Source organism: Pteropus alecto, unplaced genomic scaffold (assembly GCF_000325575.1).
Source record: "Pteropus alecto unplaced genomic scaffold, ASM32557v1 scaffold166, whole genome shotgun sequence".
Classification (NCBI taxonomy): domain Eukaryota; kingdom Metazoa; phylum Chordata; class Mammalia; order Chiroptera; family Pteropodidae; genus Pteropus; species Pteropus alecto.
Window position 1 is genome coordinate 2,733,686 of NW_006439757.1, and position 20,039 is coordinate 2,753,724.

Consider the following 20,039-nt stretch of genomic DNA (forward strand, 5'->3'; position numbering starts at 1 on the left):
TTGACATCTGTTTTTGTTTTTTTGATGTAGAGGTAGTTAAAACTGAGACATTCATCAACTAATAAAAATTTTGGTGTACTGTATATGAATCCATAGTATTTATATATTCTATTTTCCTTGCAAATGTTTTCTTCAACATAAAAAAATAATTGCATGTGGATATATTTATTTAATTGATTACACATTAATATATAGTGAATTATAATTATTTAAATGAATTTCCAAATAAACCTATTTGTTATTTAGGAAATTTTTTCAGAAGTCTTGCATTTTTTTTTTGTCTGTAAATAAAATTCCAAATAAACTTTTATGGTTGGTTAATACAATACTTTTTTTTAAAAGTTTGAGCAAAAATGTGTAACCTAGACCTGAAAGAGCCATGATAGGCATCAAATATTCATGATATACAGGTATTGCATTTTAATTTTATTACTCAAGATATTTTTTTCTTATTAGATTGTGCTTGCTAAGGGGAAAATACTAACATTATTGTCAAAATGGCATAGGTCATTTTCATCTAAATTAGTTGCTTTCTACAATATGTATTGCCTATAAATGTACATGAAGCATAATTCTTTTTTATTTTTGTTAAAATAATTGTTGTAAATAAGCCATAAATTCTCCATCTTAAAAACAAGTAAATCTAGCCATGACTCCACATCCCCTTCAGCTATAATTCCCCCGCCCATTTCTCTCTGTTCTTGGTTATAGCAAAGCATATCGAAAGAATGGTTTATACTTCGAAATGAAATTTCTATCTTCTTTCATTGGAAACACTCTAATTAGGTCTTCATCCCATCATTCTGTCAAAATCTTATTTTTAGTTTACACTGACTTCTGTTTTACCAAATAGGCCAATCGTCAGTCTCCTGATCACTTGACCTATCAGAAAAGATTGATGGTATGTGTCATTCCCCTTCTTGAAACACTTCATTCTGTTGATTCTCCAGTGTTCCCATTTTGATAAATGACACTACCATTTATTCAGTTGCTCAACTCATCCTTGACACTTTTACTTTTTTTCACACATTCATGCAACTCATCAATAAATCTTACGGCTTCTCCCTCAAAACATATCTTGTATTTGATGACATGGCACTTCCTTCAACAACTACCATTTTTCTTCTGAGCAATTGCAATGGCTTCCCGATACTTCACTCTTGCTTCCTAAAGTCTATTGTTCACTCAACTGTCTAAGGAAACTTTCTATAAGATCTTGTGAGTTTGCTGTTGTTAATTCTCCAGTTTTATATTATGATTTTTAAAATGAAACAAAAGTCTGTATCACACTCAGTGAGGCCACACAGGTCTAAATGCTTTTCTTCAGGTACTTACATAGTTTGTCGTTCGCTCCTTTTAGGTTTTTGCTTAGTATTATTCTCTTCGGACAGAGCTCTGATAATTCTACATAACAGCCTCTATCGCTCTATGTTGTTACCCTGCTTAGAGGTGATTGTACCTAGAACTGATGGACATTACATTATATGTGTACCTGTGTTACTTTTCCCTACTAGAACATAAACTACACGAGGGCAGGAACTTTGCCTTATCCATTCAGGTATATTCAGTACCTAGACCAACACTTGGCACATCCATTCCAATTATATAAAGTCGTTAACATTGCCAAAATCATTCCTGTATCTCACAACACTGTTATTTTGTCTTTCTTTGGATTTTTTTTTAAATTAAGCTTGTCTGCTTTACAGGGGATTAAACATCTTCTCTTTCGTCTTTTAACACAAAAAGAGGTTACTGAAAAATTTGCCATCTCCATCTGTCTCTGTTATCAGTATGGAGAAAATGAGTCAGCTTGAACAGATCTTTGTTATGACCATAAGACATTCATTCTTGGGGAAGGGTAGAACTGTGCTTTCCAAAATGTTTCATATGCATCAGAAAAAAACAATGTTATTATTGATGATCCCAAGTGTGTAAGGGTACCTCAATCAGGCTTGGTTAACAAAATTAACTGTATTTTTTCTTATATAAAAGTAAATATTTATATACCCATGTGTGTATATATATAAATTAATAGAGAACAAATTAAATAATAAATAATAAATAATAAACTTGTATAATATTTCAAAGTAAAATAAAACTTCAAATTTAAAATAAATAACTTGAATTTTCCTTTGTGGACATGGCTTTTTCATCTCAGGTTTTATATTTGAGATGTCCATATGCAATCCTGATGAAGACATTTCAGGATAATCTCATCAAACTCCCAATCATTCCTGTAGACAAGACATTTTTAACATAAATAAATGATAAACTTTTTGAAAAAATATTTTTACCTTACAAATCAGTAATTGTTATTTGTACCAGTTTAATTGGTACAAATCAAAACCTTACAATTGGAATTATATTTAAAGAATGGAACAGCCTTCTTTTTTTTCCATTAAGATGAAGGGATTAAGAGGTACGCATTGGCAGTTACAAAATAGCCACGGGGATGTACAGCATAGAGAATATATGTACAGCATAGAGAATATAGTCTATAATATTGAAATAAGTATGTATGATGTCAGGAGAGTACTAAACTTATTGGGGGATCGCTTCGTAAGTTATATACCTGTCTCATCACTATGTTGTACATCTGAAACTAATATAATATTGAATGTTGACTGTAATTGAGAAGAAAAATAAAAAAAAACAATCATGAAGTTAAAATGGACTTCAAATTATACTGACTATTTTCATGTCAAATATAGTATATCAAATAATCTCAGAACACTGGTTTTCAGAATGGCACCTGCATGGTTAGAATTGTCAGAGCAGTCACCTTGTAACTAGCTTGGATGTTACTCAAGCTCACACAAACTATGAAAGGCAGTATATACTTGAAGACGGAACTGTGCCCTCCAGGACACTCCATCTGACCCCCAGGGACATCCACCTTCCATTGGTCCTACCTGGGTTGTCCACCATAGTTGTGCTTCTTGAGCACCCAAGAAATAAACTCCAGTAGCTCATGGACCCCTGTCCATGAGAAGTAGCCTACTATGCAGGTAGCTACTGAGATAGATTTCATATGGTTGAGCATGTTAAGGTTGAGGCAAAGCAGTGACTTCCACTACCTTTCACTGTGTAGCAATCTGAAGGTTCATAGTAGTATACCAGCAAGTTTTCTCATGGCAATCTCCTGGAAACTCATATGAAATTGTCTGCAGCTGGAGGTGATTGACTGAGCTTGAGCTCTGCCTAAAGCCTCCCCTGACTGCCCTGACAGGGAGAAATTTGTCTGTAGCATTCATGACACCTCAGTGTGCTTTGGTTTATTCATGTGTCTGACATACCGGTTTTGAATTTCTAGGAAAGGAAACAGAAGGCAATTATTATTACATATAATATCCTTGAGGGGTGAAGGAACGGCAGGGGTGTTATCATGCAGGTATGTCACTAATACTCATCAGGAAATTTCAGATTGACTGTTTAATGGTCACCTTGCTGGGGGAGGTTGAAACTGCAACTAAACCTTGGTTTGCTGGTGTAGGGGCAAATGACTCCATGTGGGGCCTGTTATTTCTTTTTTTAACAGGTGTAACTCTGCGTTTTAGATCTAGTAATGAGTTAAAAGTAGCCACAGAGTGACCATGCCCTCTACTTATAAGGGCTGAGGCATTGCTTTGGAGTCTGGTTTCAGCATCCACACTTGGCATAGCTGAATTTCAGCTCTAGTCAAAAGATAATTGTATCTAAGTTTCATCCTTTCTTTACACTGAATGAACCAGTGAGCACTGGGCTTCCTTCCTCCCTCCTTTCCTTCTTTTCTCCTATCTTTCCTCCCTTCCTTCCTTTCCTTCCCTTCCTTCCTTCCTTCCTTCCTTCCTTCCTTCCTTCCTTCCTTCCTTCCTTCCTTCCTTTTTTCATCCTATTTTTGTTGTTGTTATTGCTTAATATTATCACAGAAAAGTCACCAAGCAAGAAGAGTTCTCTCGATAGGACTCAATCTACTTAATTGTAAATATTAAAATATATGTGAGCCTTTGCAGCTTAATGCGATCACACACACAGTTTTCCATTTTTAACATTTTTATTTTTGTTTGGAACTGAAAAAATAGTGTAATATTCAAAATAAAAATTTAAACTATTTGTAAATTATTCTAATACTCAATTTATAATAGCATTTTAACAATATTTGTATAATTATTTATGAAATTTCACCAAATAGGGTCCCCATTCATATATATATCATATAGTCATTATAAACACAAATGTACTCTTTTATATTTTATTTTTAACTTGTTTTTTTTATCAGCCAAAGAATATTAATTCAGAGCCCACCGACAAACTAGAAATATCAAGATGTATTAAGTATAGTTCTTATAAAGCTCTTATTAACTTGCAGAAATACATACATATACTTACAAAGCTTAGGACTATAATACTGTTATCTAGGGTGAGGAAGCAGTGTAGAAAAGAGAGTAACTAAGTTACCCTGGGTGTAAGGTGGGCAGGGATCACAGTAGGCTTTCCTCAAAGGGACTCCATGAACATCACAGGGTTAATTATTTTAAAAAGTTAAATGGATATCCATACAAAATTATAAGTGAACATTAATCACTCTAGAAAGCAACTGGTTTCAATTTTATCTTTTTCAAACTAACGGATTGTATTATTATGTATGGTTACTGCAGTTCTACCAAGAATCAGAATTTTGTTTTAAAAACTTAAAAAGAACCCTAAAGCTTACCTCAAAAAATTAAGTAGGCAGGAATATCCAAGAAAAGCAATCTGAAAGAAAGAGTTACTAGAAGGTTTAGGTGGAATGTCGTTTTGGTACTCGGCAGTCAGTCTAGGTCTGAGCCCATCAGCATCTGACATTCCCCTGGCAACGTAATTAAATCAACACTGAGTCATCTGGAATGAGCAAGTTGATGAGACAAAAAGAAAAGACAAATTCTATAATTAGGGGTGAATTTTTCTCTATATCTCCCTTATAAATGGACAAGTAAGCTCTTTCTGTTTATTTATTTCGCTGTGCAATTTTAAAAATAATTGGGGTAAAATATACATTAAAAAAAATTGTCACCTCAACTATTTTTATGTGTACAGTTCATAGTGGTAAACGCATTCACATTGCTGTGCAACCATCTCCACAACTCTTTACGACGTGCACAACTGAAATTCTATGCCTGTTAAATAACTCCCATTTCACATCTTGCGGTTCTGGCAGAATAAAAGGTTTCTAGTTTTCTTTATGAGATCCCCTTTATTTATCCATAGCACTGATGTGACCTTACAAAATGATCCTTGACATTTTTCTTATTTTGCATACACACTGCAGCAAGAAGGTTAACTCTCAGAGTGTAAATCCTCTTGAGTGACTATCTCAAAGCCTATGTTCTGTAATCCGCTGGGTTTTCTGACATCCTAACACTAGACAGAAGACGTCTGACTACCTCTTTAAATATTATGAATATTTTATAGATTTAATGAGGTTCACTGTCTCTGATAAAAAGCATAGTGACTATAAGGGTGTGGACTGTATTGTTACTATAGTAAACATTTGTGAGGAAACAAATTGCCCCCAAATGTTAAATAAAATGTAGTTGCAGCATCGAATATTACCTCCACTGCCACAGCCCTGCTTTTAGAAAGGTATGATAGTGTGGAAATATGTTCATTGAATATTGTTGAGTAAAAAGACCTGGTTACCAAATAGATAAACTCATTTTTATTTTAAAGAACAAAATTATGTGTGTCTGAATATACGCATGTATGTGCATGTGTATTGTATTATATATACACACACACATATATGTATATACACATATAGGTAGCATGGAGAGCAAGAGAGAGAGCGAGAGAGAGAGACAGAGACAGATACAGAGAGATAGACAGACAGATACAGAAGGACAGGGAGAAAAAGAAAGAGAAAGAGAACTGCATCTACCTTCTTCACTCAGCTTAATTTCAGTGCAGGGGTGAAGGCACTGGAAACTAAAAGCTGAGAGAGTACATAGTATGTTAACTCTGTCTTTGGGAGATGGGAATGTGGGTGATATCTGCTCTTTGCATTTTCTAATTATTTGACCATTATATGATTATATCACCTTTGTAATCTGTGTATTGTTTTAAAAGTTTTATATTAAAATTTGCGGTCATTTCTAATAAAGGGTAGATCAGCATAATATAATTATTTCAATTTTAGCCCATAAATAAAACTCATATCACAATTCCTAACATTATAAAATGAAATTTGGGCACACTCACTAAATAATATCACCCAATAAAATAAAGCTTGAATGGTTCATTTTATTTAACATTATATGAAAACGTGCTAGTAAAAAGCAGATATTACATACATTTTCTCAAATAATTCTTAAAACTACATTCTAAATTCAACACCAATTTAGTTCACTCAATGGTTAATATTATACCATTACATGTAACATATATGCTTAAACATCAAATCACATTTAATTTTAAAGTAAAAAGAACTTAGAGAAGTCTCTCGTTAAGCATTTATATAGCATTTATTATTCTGTCAGCCAATGTAACTAGGAGACAGGAAAATTGATAATATCTTCTCTGTGTGGAATGAATGAATTTAAATACTTATTAATACAGCACTATTGAAATTGTATCCAAGATTAAATCAGGAAAATATGTTTTCTGTATAAGTTAACCTTTAGGAACTATTTTGACTAACATGCAATTTTCTCGTTTTTGAAATTCCTTTTTTCTATTGTATCTTAACCCGTGACTCAGGACTTAAGAATCTACGTTTTTAAATGGTAGTTTATGTGCCCAAACGGCTTTAATCTGGTGGATAGTTATGAAGAATATAGTGGAAAAATAAGGAGACATCTGAGAAATTAAAAATCAACTACGTTAGTAATGTTGAAAGTTTGAAAAAGTTAGTGTAAAAACTTTATCAGATTATCAAAATAGTGGAATGGTATGTAGAGTATGACGGGGAAACCTGATACCTAAATTCCAACTCCAGATTTCTTGTAGTTAGCTGTGTGAGCTTGGGCAAGTCAAAGTCTTCAGGAATCAGTTTCCTCAACTTAGAAGAGAGTTTGGGCCAGGTTTATTAAATTATTAAAATCCCTTCTTGATGAACAGTAATATCACTCTAAAGTACATACAACTGTGGACACCTTATCAGCTACTGCTTTAGCAATGGTGAAAAAAATCAGTTTCAATACTATTTGAAGCAACAAATGTACTACTGACATTTTCAAAATGTGATGCACTGGAATATTATTATCCCCGAACAGGTATTTCTTTTATTAAGAAAACTGAAACCCCCTTCTGATCTAAAATGCCATATTGTTTCTGTTTATGTAACACTACTATTTTGTTGATTATTATGTAACTTAAATTCTGCACAAAACATTTTTTTAGTATTAATATTTAAATTTCTAGGGAAATTCCTACTTACTTTGAAGTGTCAGCATTTCAAGTGATAATACAGTTTGTAAAACTAATCTCTATATTGGCTTTCGGTGTCCTTAAATTAAAATTCCTTGGTATTGTAAATTAATAAAAACTTAAAGAGCAAATACCTATATTGACATTTGATACTTCTAAAGGAATATGGGAAATCTATACCCCTTAAATAGGTAAATATATTTAAGAGATTATCAAGCTTGATTCTTCCCTTTGGATCTTAGAACGTAAATAGTACTGTATTTTCACTTAGCTCCCAAATGTCAGCTTTATTTCTGCTACAGAAGAAGAGGTGATTTAATCAGTTAACTGAATCAGCACAGGTTGCTGTAAACAGGAAATAACATGTATTCTTTTATCAGAGTAAAACAAAAATCTCTATTTGAAGGAAATGATTTGGGTCTTTGCAAACATTTCAATTCCCTTTTCATCCTACCTCACAAGCAACACTAAGAAATTAGTATTTAGATTTTTTTTTTAGGAGGTCCCTAATACAGGTCACCTCTGTATTCTCTTTTGAGTGTTACACCCTAGGCTGGCCAGGAAAGCAGAGATTTCTTGTGTGCTAAAATGGGTAATGTCAAATAACCATTATCAACCCCATTTATGTTAACTTTCTCAGATACATGAAATGGGGAAATGTAGGGTCCATGATGGTAAATAAATGAAAACAGAGAGCATTTATTAAGTCCTTACTATGTGCCATATGTGCTACATTAATTAATTTCATTCAATTCTCACAACTAAGCAGTGATAAAGATAACATTAAATGTGATAAAATAGAAGAAAACGATCAAGAAGTTTAAGTAAATATTTAATGTGACATCTACGACACACGTTTATGATCTCACAGCCCTAAAAGTATCTGTACTTTTTTCCTATTTTTCCTTTTACTTCCCTAGAATTTGCAAATATCTTTTTAGTTCTAAACAGCAAATTCTATACATTAGGCACTTAATGATCTATTGTGGTAGGCATTTTGTTTGGCACTATGGGGAGCAAATGGATGAATGAGAGAGGCCCTAAATCCCATGTTGATGATACACATTGCTAGTAATAATGTCAGTCATAAAGTATTCTCCTAGTTCAGGCAGTATAAAAAGGCTTTTAGTTTTATTTATGAAATCTCTTTTATTTATCCATAGCATCGATGTGATCTTACAAAGTAATCCATGAAATTTTTATCTTGCACACACACTGCAGCAAAAAGGTTAGTTTGCAGAGCGTAAACCTCCTAAGTGACTATCTCGAAGCCTGTTTCATAATCTGCTGGGTTTTCTAACATTCTGATACTAGATACAAAGCATTTGACTAGTTCCTTAAATATTATAAATTCTTTTTTCATTTTATAGATCTAATGAGGTCTACCATCTCTACTAATAAACAGCCGTTTCTTAAGGGAAAGATAATCTCTGGATAATATTACATGACTGTACGATCTGAGAGGTAAGATGTGTTCTCAAGATTAATATAATACAGAGGTCTTGACAGACCACATGAAAGGCTACACAAGAGCATGAAACAAGCATGTGGATTCTGGAGAGAGGTTGCCTTAATCAGCTCAGTCACATGCTGAATGTGTGGCAAGTTATTTAATTTCTCTGAGTCTCAGTATTTTTATCTGCAAAATGAGGCTAATAACACCTACTCTGAATAGTGTAAAGGTGAGAAATAACATCTATAAGGATCCAGAAGAGAGGATGCTATAGGTGCTTAATAAATAGTAACTGTTTATTCTCATCTACCATTGCATCGTATCATTGGCTAAAGCAGCACTTCAACTCTGAGAGCATATGCTTGGCCTGTGACAAACTAGCTGACCAGTTCAAGTATGAGTCCAATTAATACAAGGATATGCAAAGATCTAAATAAATACTCTATGGACATTTTCTACAAATTATCTTCCCATACAGCCCTCTTCCAAATACAAGCTCTAAGGCTCTGGCTTAGTTAAGAGGATAAAAATTGCCTTTATCACATTTATGGCTTTAGTCTGGAAAACAATAATAGTGATAATGATCTTGAACTGTTGTGAAATTTCCAGAACTAATGTGTAAGTATGTCACTACCATTAAATGGACATCTTTTGGTATCACTGAAATAATAAAGTGAGATAGAATTTAGAAAGACAAATTTCAGAGGTCTGCTCATTATAAAGTGCCTATGATTGTCATGTAAGTCTGGGATAAAGTACATTCATATTGAAACACAAGGCAAACTTCTTAATTAAAATACCTCTATGATTGGAGTTCTACTGAATTGCTGCCTCGGTTGAACAAAATTCTAGCTTACACAGTGCAAATGCAACTGCTTTGAGCTAAAGATCAATTTTAGAAGAAATAATATATGCATACTCCCCAGCAATCATTCATTTAAATACCTGAATCCAGATGCACGATCATTTACAAATTCAATTATTCCTATAATTATTGTACCTAGGTAGTTTCCTTTTTATTTTTGAGAATAAATACACTTAAATAACGTGCACAGCTTAGTGAAAGTGACAATGGATCACCTCACTGTACGATTATCAGGACATGATAAAGGTTATGTATTTTAAAGGTAAGAGCAATGTGATGATTAGCTTTTCATTTGAGGCAGTTTACAGTTCAAAAAATGCTTTCAAGTCTTTCACCGATTAAGCTCCAAAGCATCTTTTTCAGTGTCAGTAGAAGTGACTAGCATTTAATTAAAATACTCTTCTAACTATAAATAATTGAATAAATAGTCTCTAACCTATGACTAACGTTGTTGAATTAATAACTAAATAATGTAAGAATTAGAATTATCAAAACACTTTTGAGAATGCAGTTCTGCTTGGAGGGCTCCATGGAGGAAGTGCCTCATTTTCAAGAAAGGAATGATGTTTCTTTTGTTTTCGTTCAATTCTTTCCTGCCTTTCTTTCTTTTCCTAAAGAGAAAATAGAAAACTACAAATTTATATACATATATAGACAGATGAACAAAATAATCCAATAAGATATTTAAAAGTCATTTCCTAGTTTAATTGGCTATAAAACAGCACCCAGGGAATATTGCAAATTTATACTACTAATAGGTATTAACGTACCACTTAATTTTTTAATATTAAAAGTAATATTTAAGAAGAATTATGTAAAACAGGAAAAAAAGGCCTATAATTGCATAACTCAAAGACAATAATTATCAGTAGTGATGACTTTGAGAGCAGATTCGCAGAAGGAAATTTACTGGGTACAAAGGTTGAATATGCCACTGCAGCATGGAAAACTTCAAATTTTTTACAAATAATTGAAAGTTGAGCCTCATGTTTCTTTGCTTATTATTGAGCTTGAGCACATTTTCATTTCTTAAGCCCTTTTGTAAATTTTTGGCTCAATAATTTGGCTCAACTAACTCTATGGGTATAGGTGCTTTTAATTTTTAGCAATTTGCATAGTTTCCTTTGATAAATATTATCTTTGCAGCAACCATTTTGTCAACATTACTTTTAGTCCTTGATTTTTACCAAAAAAATAAGATAATACTTCAGCCACAGACAACAGTTTAAAAGTGTTATAATCAAAAGCTGTGTAGCCACTATCTGACCTGTGAAATAAACATGACCAGTACTTTTGAAGCTCCCTATGTTGGCCCCCTCATCACTTTCCTGTCTCTCCACCCCACTGAAGTAACCATGACCCTGAATTTGATGCTTGTCATTGCAGTGCATCTCTTAATACTTTTATTATATATGTATTTATCCCCGAAACCACATAATTTTGTCTTTCCAGTTTTTAGAATTTATACTAAAAGGTATCATGCTATATTTTCTATTGCAACTTGCTTTTTAAAATTCATAATATTTCTGAGGTCCATCTATATGGAATTGTAGCTCTAGTTCACTGATGTACAGAATTCCAACATATTAATGTATCATAATTTATTAATCTATTTTTTTGTCAAAGATATGATGTTCTCATTTTTTATTTGCATGCCAAGACAATGTCGCCAAAAAAAAAAAAAAAAAAATCACTGTTCAATTCCTTGTGCACAGAAGCCAAGATTTTCTTTCCATGTGTGTGCCTAGGAGTGAAATTTCTGGTTTGTAGGGTATGAATATGTTCGACTTTGTTGGACAATGATGATTTATTTTCCAAAGTGGCTGTAAGAATTCAGCCTCCAACTAGCGCCTATGCTGAGTTTTCGTTTTGATATTTTAATGATTTTAAATTCAATATCTGTTCATGTTTTGTTATTTCTTATAGCACTTTTATGTTTTAAAAAGCATCTTATTATGAGATTTTATAAATACTGTTTTTTTTTTCTGTTTTATTGTTTACCATTTTATATTTAACACTTTAAATTCATTTGGAGTTTCTAGTGCTGTAAGGTAATTCTGTTAAGTGATTTATGTCCAAATGTCACACCAATAATCCCAGTTATTTCCTTGCATCTATTACATTGTGTTACTCTATTACATATGTAGCATATCCTTACATATAGGTTCTGAGGTGTCTTGTGTGAGTTCAGATTGTCTCTCCATTTCTCCAACGTTCTAACACTGTAAAGATTGGTGGTTTCCTGAAAGAGCAGCAGTACTGGGAAACCCTTGGACAATCCTGCTTCTTTTATCAATACATGTACGGAATGCATAAATATCAGGAGGATACGATAATGCAAGGTTTCCATTAGCATACAATTATTCACGTACAACAAAAAGAGTGAAGAGAGGTATGAGATTTTTTTCTATCTGTCTTAACATCTTGCTGTATAACGTCAGCACTTGTACACTTGCTACTCCTGGTAAAGCTAAGAGGGAATCTCCTTTTAGAATCATAATTGAGGAAAAAAAAAAAGCTTTAATTGGATCACTGTCAATAATTTTAGGATTTTAGAGAGAGACAGACCCTCTATCTTGGTGGGGGAAAAGCAACAACCAGGCTGTGTCCACAGAAACTGAACAAACCTTTTTTTTGTCTGTTTCATTCAGCGTGGGAAGAGAGAGAGAAACTTGAAACGAATTTGGTTTTACCAGCAGGCACTAAAAAGTCAGGACAGGAAATAAGCAATTAATTATCAATCTTAATATTAATTAATGTGGCTCAAAAATGTTATCTTGAGTAATAATTTTAAAAACCTTGTTTAAAAGTCCTTCTGACTGTTGTTTGTTAGAGGCTGAAACTTTTATTCATTTTCTTATTACAGGTAACTATGAATTAATCTTGAAACCAGCATGAAGAAGAGAGTCTTACCTGATCTTTGGCTACAACTTTCCCCTACAACGATAACTCATCAAGTGCTCACTACCCAAGCTAGGTTGTACATCAATATTTTGAGATGTTACTTTAATGAAAACTGAAGTCATTAAACTTCCATATAGGGGTATTTTTCCATTCTATCTGCAAACAAATTTCAATAAGAAATCGGTAAGATGGGGAGTAAATATGTAACATTTTGTCTATGGATGATTTTATAGGTAGCGCTATATTTGTAAAGGTTTTATTACATATCAAAACAAGTTGTTTTCACCTTAGATTTTTGATTGATGAGTTTTTGTTTTCCAGAGGACTGATCAGAATGAGAAAGTGACTAAGTACTATAATAAAACATAATGTACCTAACTGTGACTTAGTCATCAAGGAAATTCAAAAGTATGTGAAAATAAAACTGAAAACTTAAACATTTACAGTTAATTAGTCTAAGTGATACTAGCAGAGTCAGTCAGTACATGTCTCCTTAATATAAGACTTTTAATTATTTTTAGAACAAAGCTTTATTTACGAGTTTAATCAAAGGAAACCATAAAACACTGCCTCCCTCGTTCAAACCATTTAAACAATTATGATCACCTTATTTTATTACTATTTTTCTGCCTGGAATTAGCATATTACAGCACTAAGTCAACACATAAATACCAACGAATTCTGTTGGTATTTTATTAGGATTACATTAAATTTATAAATTACTTCAGGGAGAATTGACATCTTTATAACATTATTATAAAATTGAGTGTTTTTATTCCAGGGCAGTTTTTATCCATTTTATCAAGTCTTCATTTGCATCCCTCAGGAGTGTTCTAAAGTTTTCTTCATTTTAGTCTTGTGCATTTAATAAGTTTATTCCTAAGTATTTCATCTTTTTCCTATCTTTAAACATCCTGCTTTGAGTCCTACGTGACTCTAGCTACTTAGTTCTAAAGTTTATGTGAAAAAAGAAACGATAATAGTCAGAAAAACTCTGAAAGAAGAGCTATGAAAGAAGATTAATTCAAACAGATACTAAGACATATGAAGCCCTGATAATGAAACTGTGGTACTGGGATATGGACAGTAAGATTGACCAGTGAAACAGAAAGTCAAGAAACAGACCCCCAAATCTGGGAATGTATCAGATAATAAAGGCAGTACCTCAAATAAGTAAAAGATGGGCTATTTTATAAACTATGCATTCAGGAAAAATAAAGTTAGAATCATTTTTCCACCATACATCAGGATAAATTCCAAGTACATCAAATGTTAAAACATTAAGATATTAAAGTCATGAAGTTATTAGGATTAAAATGGGCACTTTGTTTAACCTCAAGTTATGAAGAAAGTCTTTTCAACTACACCTGAAAATCAGAACCCAGAAGAAAAGATTGGTACATTTGACATCAGAAAATAAAAATCTTTAGGGAACAAAATACTATATACCAAGTAGAGAGAGCAACAAAACAATGAAAAAAATATCTGTAACTCATATCAGAAATGATAGGCTAATTTCCCTAATACATAAAAACAGCTTCTAGAGACCAATAAGAGAAAGACTAATAGAAAAATGTACAAAGTCTATGATTTGACAGTTTACAGAAAAATATATAAATGACCTGCATAAAAATAAAAAGATGCTCCAACTCAATTTTGACCAGAGAAATGCAACTACAAAATACCCTGGATGATATTTTTTAACTAGAAGATTGGCATGAATTCAAAAACAGTTTGATAAGAAACTCCATTGGAAAGAAACTGTTGAATCCTAAGCCCTGTGGAGAAATTTTACACTTCTGAAACACAGGTTGTATTAACTACTCATACGAATGTGTCAGCTACTCACATGAAGTACGTAGTCATATATATGTATTACTTACTAAAAATTAATAAAACGCATATTTATATTGATATTTTAAGATAGAAAACAGTATTTGTTTGATATTGATGAAAAGTAACTGTAAACATTAAGTACACTGCAATAAACGACAACAAAGAGTATATATAAAGTCCAGCTGGATATTTTCATCCCAAACTTCATTTGCTTTCTTTCATTAAAAAACATCTAAATAAGACCTTCTTTTTGAGGTCATCAGAAAGATCAAAGAGAATAAAAAATGGAATAACTTCTTACCATTAAATTCAGTGTTCCTGTGTGTCATGACTAAGTTCTACCTAAAATAATCTGGTATACCTTCAGTAATACACCTGTCGAGTTTCTGTGATTTTAGATATTATATATTGTGGGGATGCAGGTAGGGAAGAATATTATGACTGAAGTTTTAAGTCTGAGTGCTTTAGGGAATAGTGGAAGTGTTAATAGAAATGAGTAAATGAGTAAATCAAAGAAAATATGATACATGTAGGAGAGAATGAATTTGGCAGGACAGCTTCCAAATAGAAATGGGCAGTAGGCAGGGACCAATAGAACTGAAATTAGGAACAGAAAAGTCACAAAAAAAGAACATTTAAAAAATACAAGTATATTAACAAACAATACCTACCAGCCATTTTTCATACTCATCAATAGCTTGTTTATCTTTATCTTTTTTCTCAGCTCTTTTCAGTTCTTCTTTTCTTTTCTCATTTATTTTTTCTTTTTCCTTTGCTTTGAAAAAAGCTTCTTTTTTTTCATTCCTATGTAAGATAGCACAAAATACTGGAAAGTTATGTATTCATATAATAAACATTTCCTGATATACCTTTGCAATAATGAGAATGAGATGCATTAGTGAATTTTGAGTGAAAAGCTTAAAGTGTTCTTAACTTAAAATCTATCAAATATTTATTATTTTGGATTACCATTTTTCCACAGCAGTCAGGTTATCTTTCCTTTTCTCAGCAACAGTTTCCTCCTCTTTCTGTTTCTTGGCTTTTTCATATTCTTTCTCCTTTCTGTTTTTCTCTTTAAGATATTCCATTTTTTTCTCTTTCCATCTTTCGAAAGCCTAAAAAAGTGTGGAATGATTTTACTTACTGCCAATGTTGTAAAATAAGTAAAGACACAGTTAATCACTAATTTAGATTTCAAATATTTAAAAATAATTAAGATATCCAAAGCTGTTGAATACTTGTTGTGCTTCTTCTTTTCTCGCAGCATTTTCTTCTTCAGTTTTCTTCTTGTTTTTGTCCTCGAGCCTTTTTTTTGCAGCTATTTTCTTTGCTTCCTTTTCTTTCATAGCCTTCCAGGCCTCAAATGATGCTAAGGCTTCTTCTCTCTTAGCAGCTCTTTTCTATTTTCAGAAAAATAATAGACAGTTATATACATATGCATGAACAGCTAGACAAATATAGACAGATACAGATATACACATATGTATTTATTTCGATTTCCTCAATATTTGTTATATGTAAAAATTAAGTTTTAAGATAATTTATTTGGAATGGTTAGACAAGTTAATTTATGAAAAATATATTCTGAAGTATTCACTGTATTTTAGAATGTCATTTTCTAAAAAACATTTATCAGATATTCATCTGCTACTATTCTTGAGAAGGAAATTGACTTTTTTTTGCAAGTGTACTAAACAAACGTCACCAAAATAAACTATAACAGGAGAAGTGGGTACTGTACAATGTTCATAATAAAATATCTCAGTAAAAGAAAAACATTAAGAAAGTTCTAGGCTTATTAAGTATGTCAGAGTAAGGTAAATTGGCCAAGTCACACAGTAATCCGCCGATCTTTACTTTGAACTGAATTTTGACTGTTATCGAAACATAAAATTCTCACTACATAAACATATCCCAAATGCTGGAAATGTGTGCCAGACTGGAAAATATGTAGGTGAGTGTACAGCAAGGATGTCATTACTCTACTTCAATCTAATCTCATAATATCCTGTGTTTGCCTTAATTTGGTTTAACATTAAATGATATAAAGCCTTACTGTGGAGCTAAAGCCATTCAGAAGTAAAAGTATTACGTACCTCACTGAGCTGTGAAGATCAAGTGAGACGTGTCTGGCCCTGACCACAGCAGCAGAGTGCTGCAAACGAGGAGACAGGCGTCCAGCCATGTCCCTTGAAGGGCTGCTCCATACAGTATTGTGCATTTGGGACATATGTTTCTTCCTAAATTTATTTTAGTATTAAACGGTACGATGAAGAAGTATGTTTTTCAGGGCTTTTATTTTAGAAGATGGGAAAGAACTGAACTATGTTGTAAGTTATCAGGCAGGAGTCAGAGGTGGAGACTAAACAAGGGTCCATCTTCAGTGGATGGAAAGGATGCGGGTCAAGAGCTTAGGTATGGGTTGGTCATGTAGACACATATTAAGTTCAAGGTAGAAAAGAGGAAAACTGAAGGTTAATGTTTGATAATCTTTTATATTCTTGGCTAAATTGTGAGATTGAAGCCAATTTTTAAAATTAAATCTATTGGGGCAACATTGGGTAATAAAATTATATTGGTTTCAAGTGTAAAATTCAGTAATACTTCATATGTATGGTGCATTGTGTGTTCACTACCCAAAGTCAAATCTTCCATCACCGAAGCGTCTTTCAATAGATGACTGGATGAAGAAGATGTGGTACATAGAAGCGTCTTTCAATAGATGGCTGGATGTAGAAGATGTGGTACATAGAAGCAACAAAGCCAGTTTGAAAGACTGAAGTAGGCAGGTGAAACAACAAAGCCAGTTTGAAAGACTGAAGTAGGCAGGTGATCGCAAGCAATAGTAGTTCATAATCAGTAGTACCAAAGCTATTCTACACATATGAAAAATAAAAATCTCTGTGTATCTGTGTTTTCATATAAAATGGTTATATTTTTATCAAACTAAAAATGTATATAGTACCAGAGAAATAAAATCAGAAATAATTCTTTTATATATGTTATTTTGCCACTTAAAAAACAGTTGATTTAGAAATGTTAAATATTCAGAGATATTTTACTGACTTAAAAATCCAGAATATTTTTAACTTCTATATTTTAGAATACCTGTTCATTTTGGATCCTTAAGTTTTCACTTTCAATCCTTTTAATTCTGTGCTTTTCATGTAAATATATATTTTTCTTTTCTAACCACTCCTGTGAGAACAAGGAAAAAAGCTATATGATATTTAAAGTTTCCCAAAATGAATTTTGAATTCTTACTTATTTCTGAAATATTTGATTAAAACTTTAAAAAAGCAAACCACAAAGTTTATAAAATCTATATAAGCTAGTATCATTTTTTCTTTTTTTGGTAATACTCTAATATATAAATCTGAGTATGAATTCAGAAAATTATATGTATGTTATCTTTCTTAGTATTAACAACAGACTTCAAAGATTGAATATATTAATATTTTGCTCCAAAATTCACATGTACAATTTTCTGAAGTATATTATTCTGTATAACAGATAAGACAAAAAAAGTGACCTCTTTTGGAATTGTGAAAAAATTAGAAAAGTCTTTTTCTGTGTAAGCCTAATTCAAATAGAAAATCTCAGGAAAGAAAAAATTTAAAACATTTTGTTCATAACAATATAAATTTTAAGAGAAAAAGTATAAAAACATATATAGACCTTAACAGTATTTTTGCTTTTGCTATATTTTTATAAATTGCAATAGCATATTCTCTTAAAACAAACAAACAAACAAACAACAAAACCTGCTATGGCCAATTAAACAAAGCTTGGACGAAAATAATTTAGTAAAATAAAGGTGTTATAAAGAGAAATCTCTTCCAGTATTAAATCATCATTTGACAGGGTTATTTTATTCTTTAATAAACAGGTAATCTTATGTAAGTGATTAATTCTTCTAATTTAAAAAAATACATTTTTCCTTTTTACCTGATAAACAGCTGCCCTTATGTTATCTGCTCTGTCAGGTTCTATATTCTGTTTCTGTAAAGGCTTTTGGTCCAATATTTTCAAGGTCCCTAAATAGTGAGAAGAGGTAGTTTTCGATGGAGTTCTCCTTACAGAACCAGAATTCTTTAAAAACTCAGAGGTCATTAATCTGAAAAGATCCAAATGAATCAAGATAAAATATTACAATTGTACTTGGTAGGAGAAAGATTCATTAGAATTTGCAACTACTATATATTTGAAAACTACATTATAATTAATATAATTACTTTGAAAATGATGCAAAGCTTTTTTTAATTTACAAAAAGCCCCATGCAACATAATTTAAAATTTATAACTTTAAGTTACATAGCTTCAAAGTGGTTGCTCTTTTTAGGTATTTTTAATTAGAATGTTTTCAAGAAACATAGACTATATCTCAAGTTACATGGAAAAATATTAATAAAGTAGGTTTAAACAGTTTCTTGTATTATTTTGTTACATAAACCATTCTAAATATAAAGTTAGAGCAGTATACTCTATTTCGGGAGTTGGCAGAAAAAACGTGGCCCACCATTTGTTTTGGTAAATCAAGTTTACTGCATCACTTACATATTGTGTACAGCTGTGTTCTTACCATGACAGTACAACCGAGTAGTTAAAACAGACTGGGTGGCCTACGAAGCCTAACGAATGCACTGGCTGGCGACTTGCTGTCTTAATGATCATTCAGTTAATAATATTTAAAGGATTCAGAAGGTTTGGATTAGCATTTATGAGTTAGTATTCATTATCCTCATTCTCATCAGTGTGAATGCTGCTATAGAGATTCTTTCCATTTTAATAAACCAACTTAGTCCACAGAACCTCAAGGCTATAAGTACAATTTTTCATGTGTTAGACAAAGACACTTAGGAGAGAAGTATAATGCTGGCCTCAATTTTATCATCACTTTATATCTACTGTCTCAGGAAATACAGGAGAAAGAAACTCTATCTCAGAAGTAATGTAGGCTATAGAGAATCCTTAATCAATTCCTTTTTTATAAAGAATATAATGAACTAAGAAGGGTTTTATCATGAAGAAACTATTCCATTCATCTCATGAGATGGAAATTAAAAGAAAATTGAGTAACACTAAATGCAATTTACTTTACAAAAGTTAAATTAAAACTAGCTTTGTGGAATGTAAACTCATAAATAAGAGATAATAAGAACTTTATTACCTGCTTGATGCACTGGATGCTCTGTTATTTGTTGACTTTTTATTCTTCATATTTCTATCTTCAATTGTTTTCTATTAAATAGAAAAAGCCATAGATAGATTACTCACCATAACTGTCACAATTAGGCTTATAGGGTGAGTCAATGTTTTTCAAGCATTTACTAAGAGTCAAGTACAGTGGTCACCGTAAAACAGATAAGGATAGTACATTTTAGAGAGAACTGACTGACAATAAACACAAACACATGCGACATATGAAGGAGATGAACTAGGGTCCCGTGACAGAGAGTGACAAGAGTGAAGCTGAGGGGTCACTTTAGTGAGGGTGACCAGAGAAGGCCTCCCTGAGTGCTTGACGTCAGAGCTCAAGACAAACGATGAGTAGAAAGGGGCCACATGAAGGTCTGTGGAAAGAAAGCAACAGTAAGT

At 32.2% G+C, this 20,039-nt stretch overlaps 1 protein-coding gene across 7 annotated transcripts in view; it reads right to left on the reverse strand.

Annotated features, from left to right (window-relative positions):
• Nucleotides 1–4,178: 4,178 nt before the first annotated feature.
• The window catches only part of MAP9 (microtubule associated protein 9), a 30,841-nt gene continuing 14,980 nt past the window's right edge, over nucleotides 4,179–20,039 (reverse strand). For 3 of the 7 annotated variants that reach the window (XM_025050396.1, XM_025050395.1, XM_025050399.1), the window contains 8 exons: nucleotides 19,612–19,682; nucleotides 18,390–18,558; nucleotides 17,550–17,639; nucleotides 15,680–15,841; nucleotides 15,411–15,556; nucleotides 15,113–15,245; nucleotides 12,329–12,403; nucleotides 6,239–10,312 (listed from right to left, as the gene is read on the reverse strand). In XM_025050396.1, the coding sequence (XP_024906164.1) occupies nucleotides 10,190–10,312; nucleotides 12,329–12,403; nucleotides 15,113–15,245; nucleotides 15,411–15,556; nucleotides 15,680–15,841; nucleotides 17,550–17,639; nucleotides 18,390–18,558; nucleotides 19,612–19,682 (969 nt within the window). In that variant the 3' untranslated portion in view covers nucleotides 6,239–10,189. Of the gene's footprint in view, nucleotides 4,861–6,238; nucleotides 10,332–12,328; nucleotides 12,404–12,614; nucleotides 12,762–15,112; nucleotides 15,246–15,410; nucleotides 15,557–15,679; nucleotides 15,842–17,549; nucleotides 17,640–18,389; nucleotides 18,559–19,611; nucleotides 19,683–20,039 lie in introns of those variants that run through there. The other 4 variants (XR_003047826.1, XM_025050398.1, XM_006916985.3 and 1 more) reach the window with 4 other exon arrangements.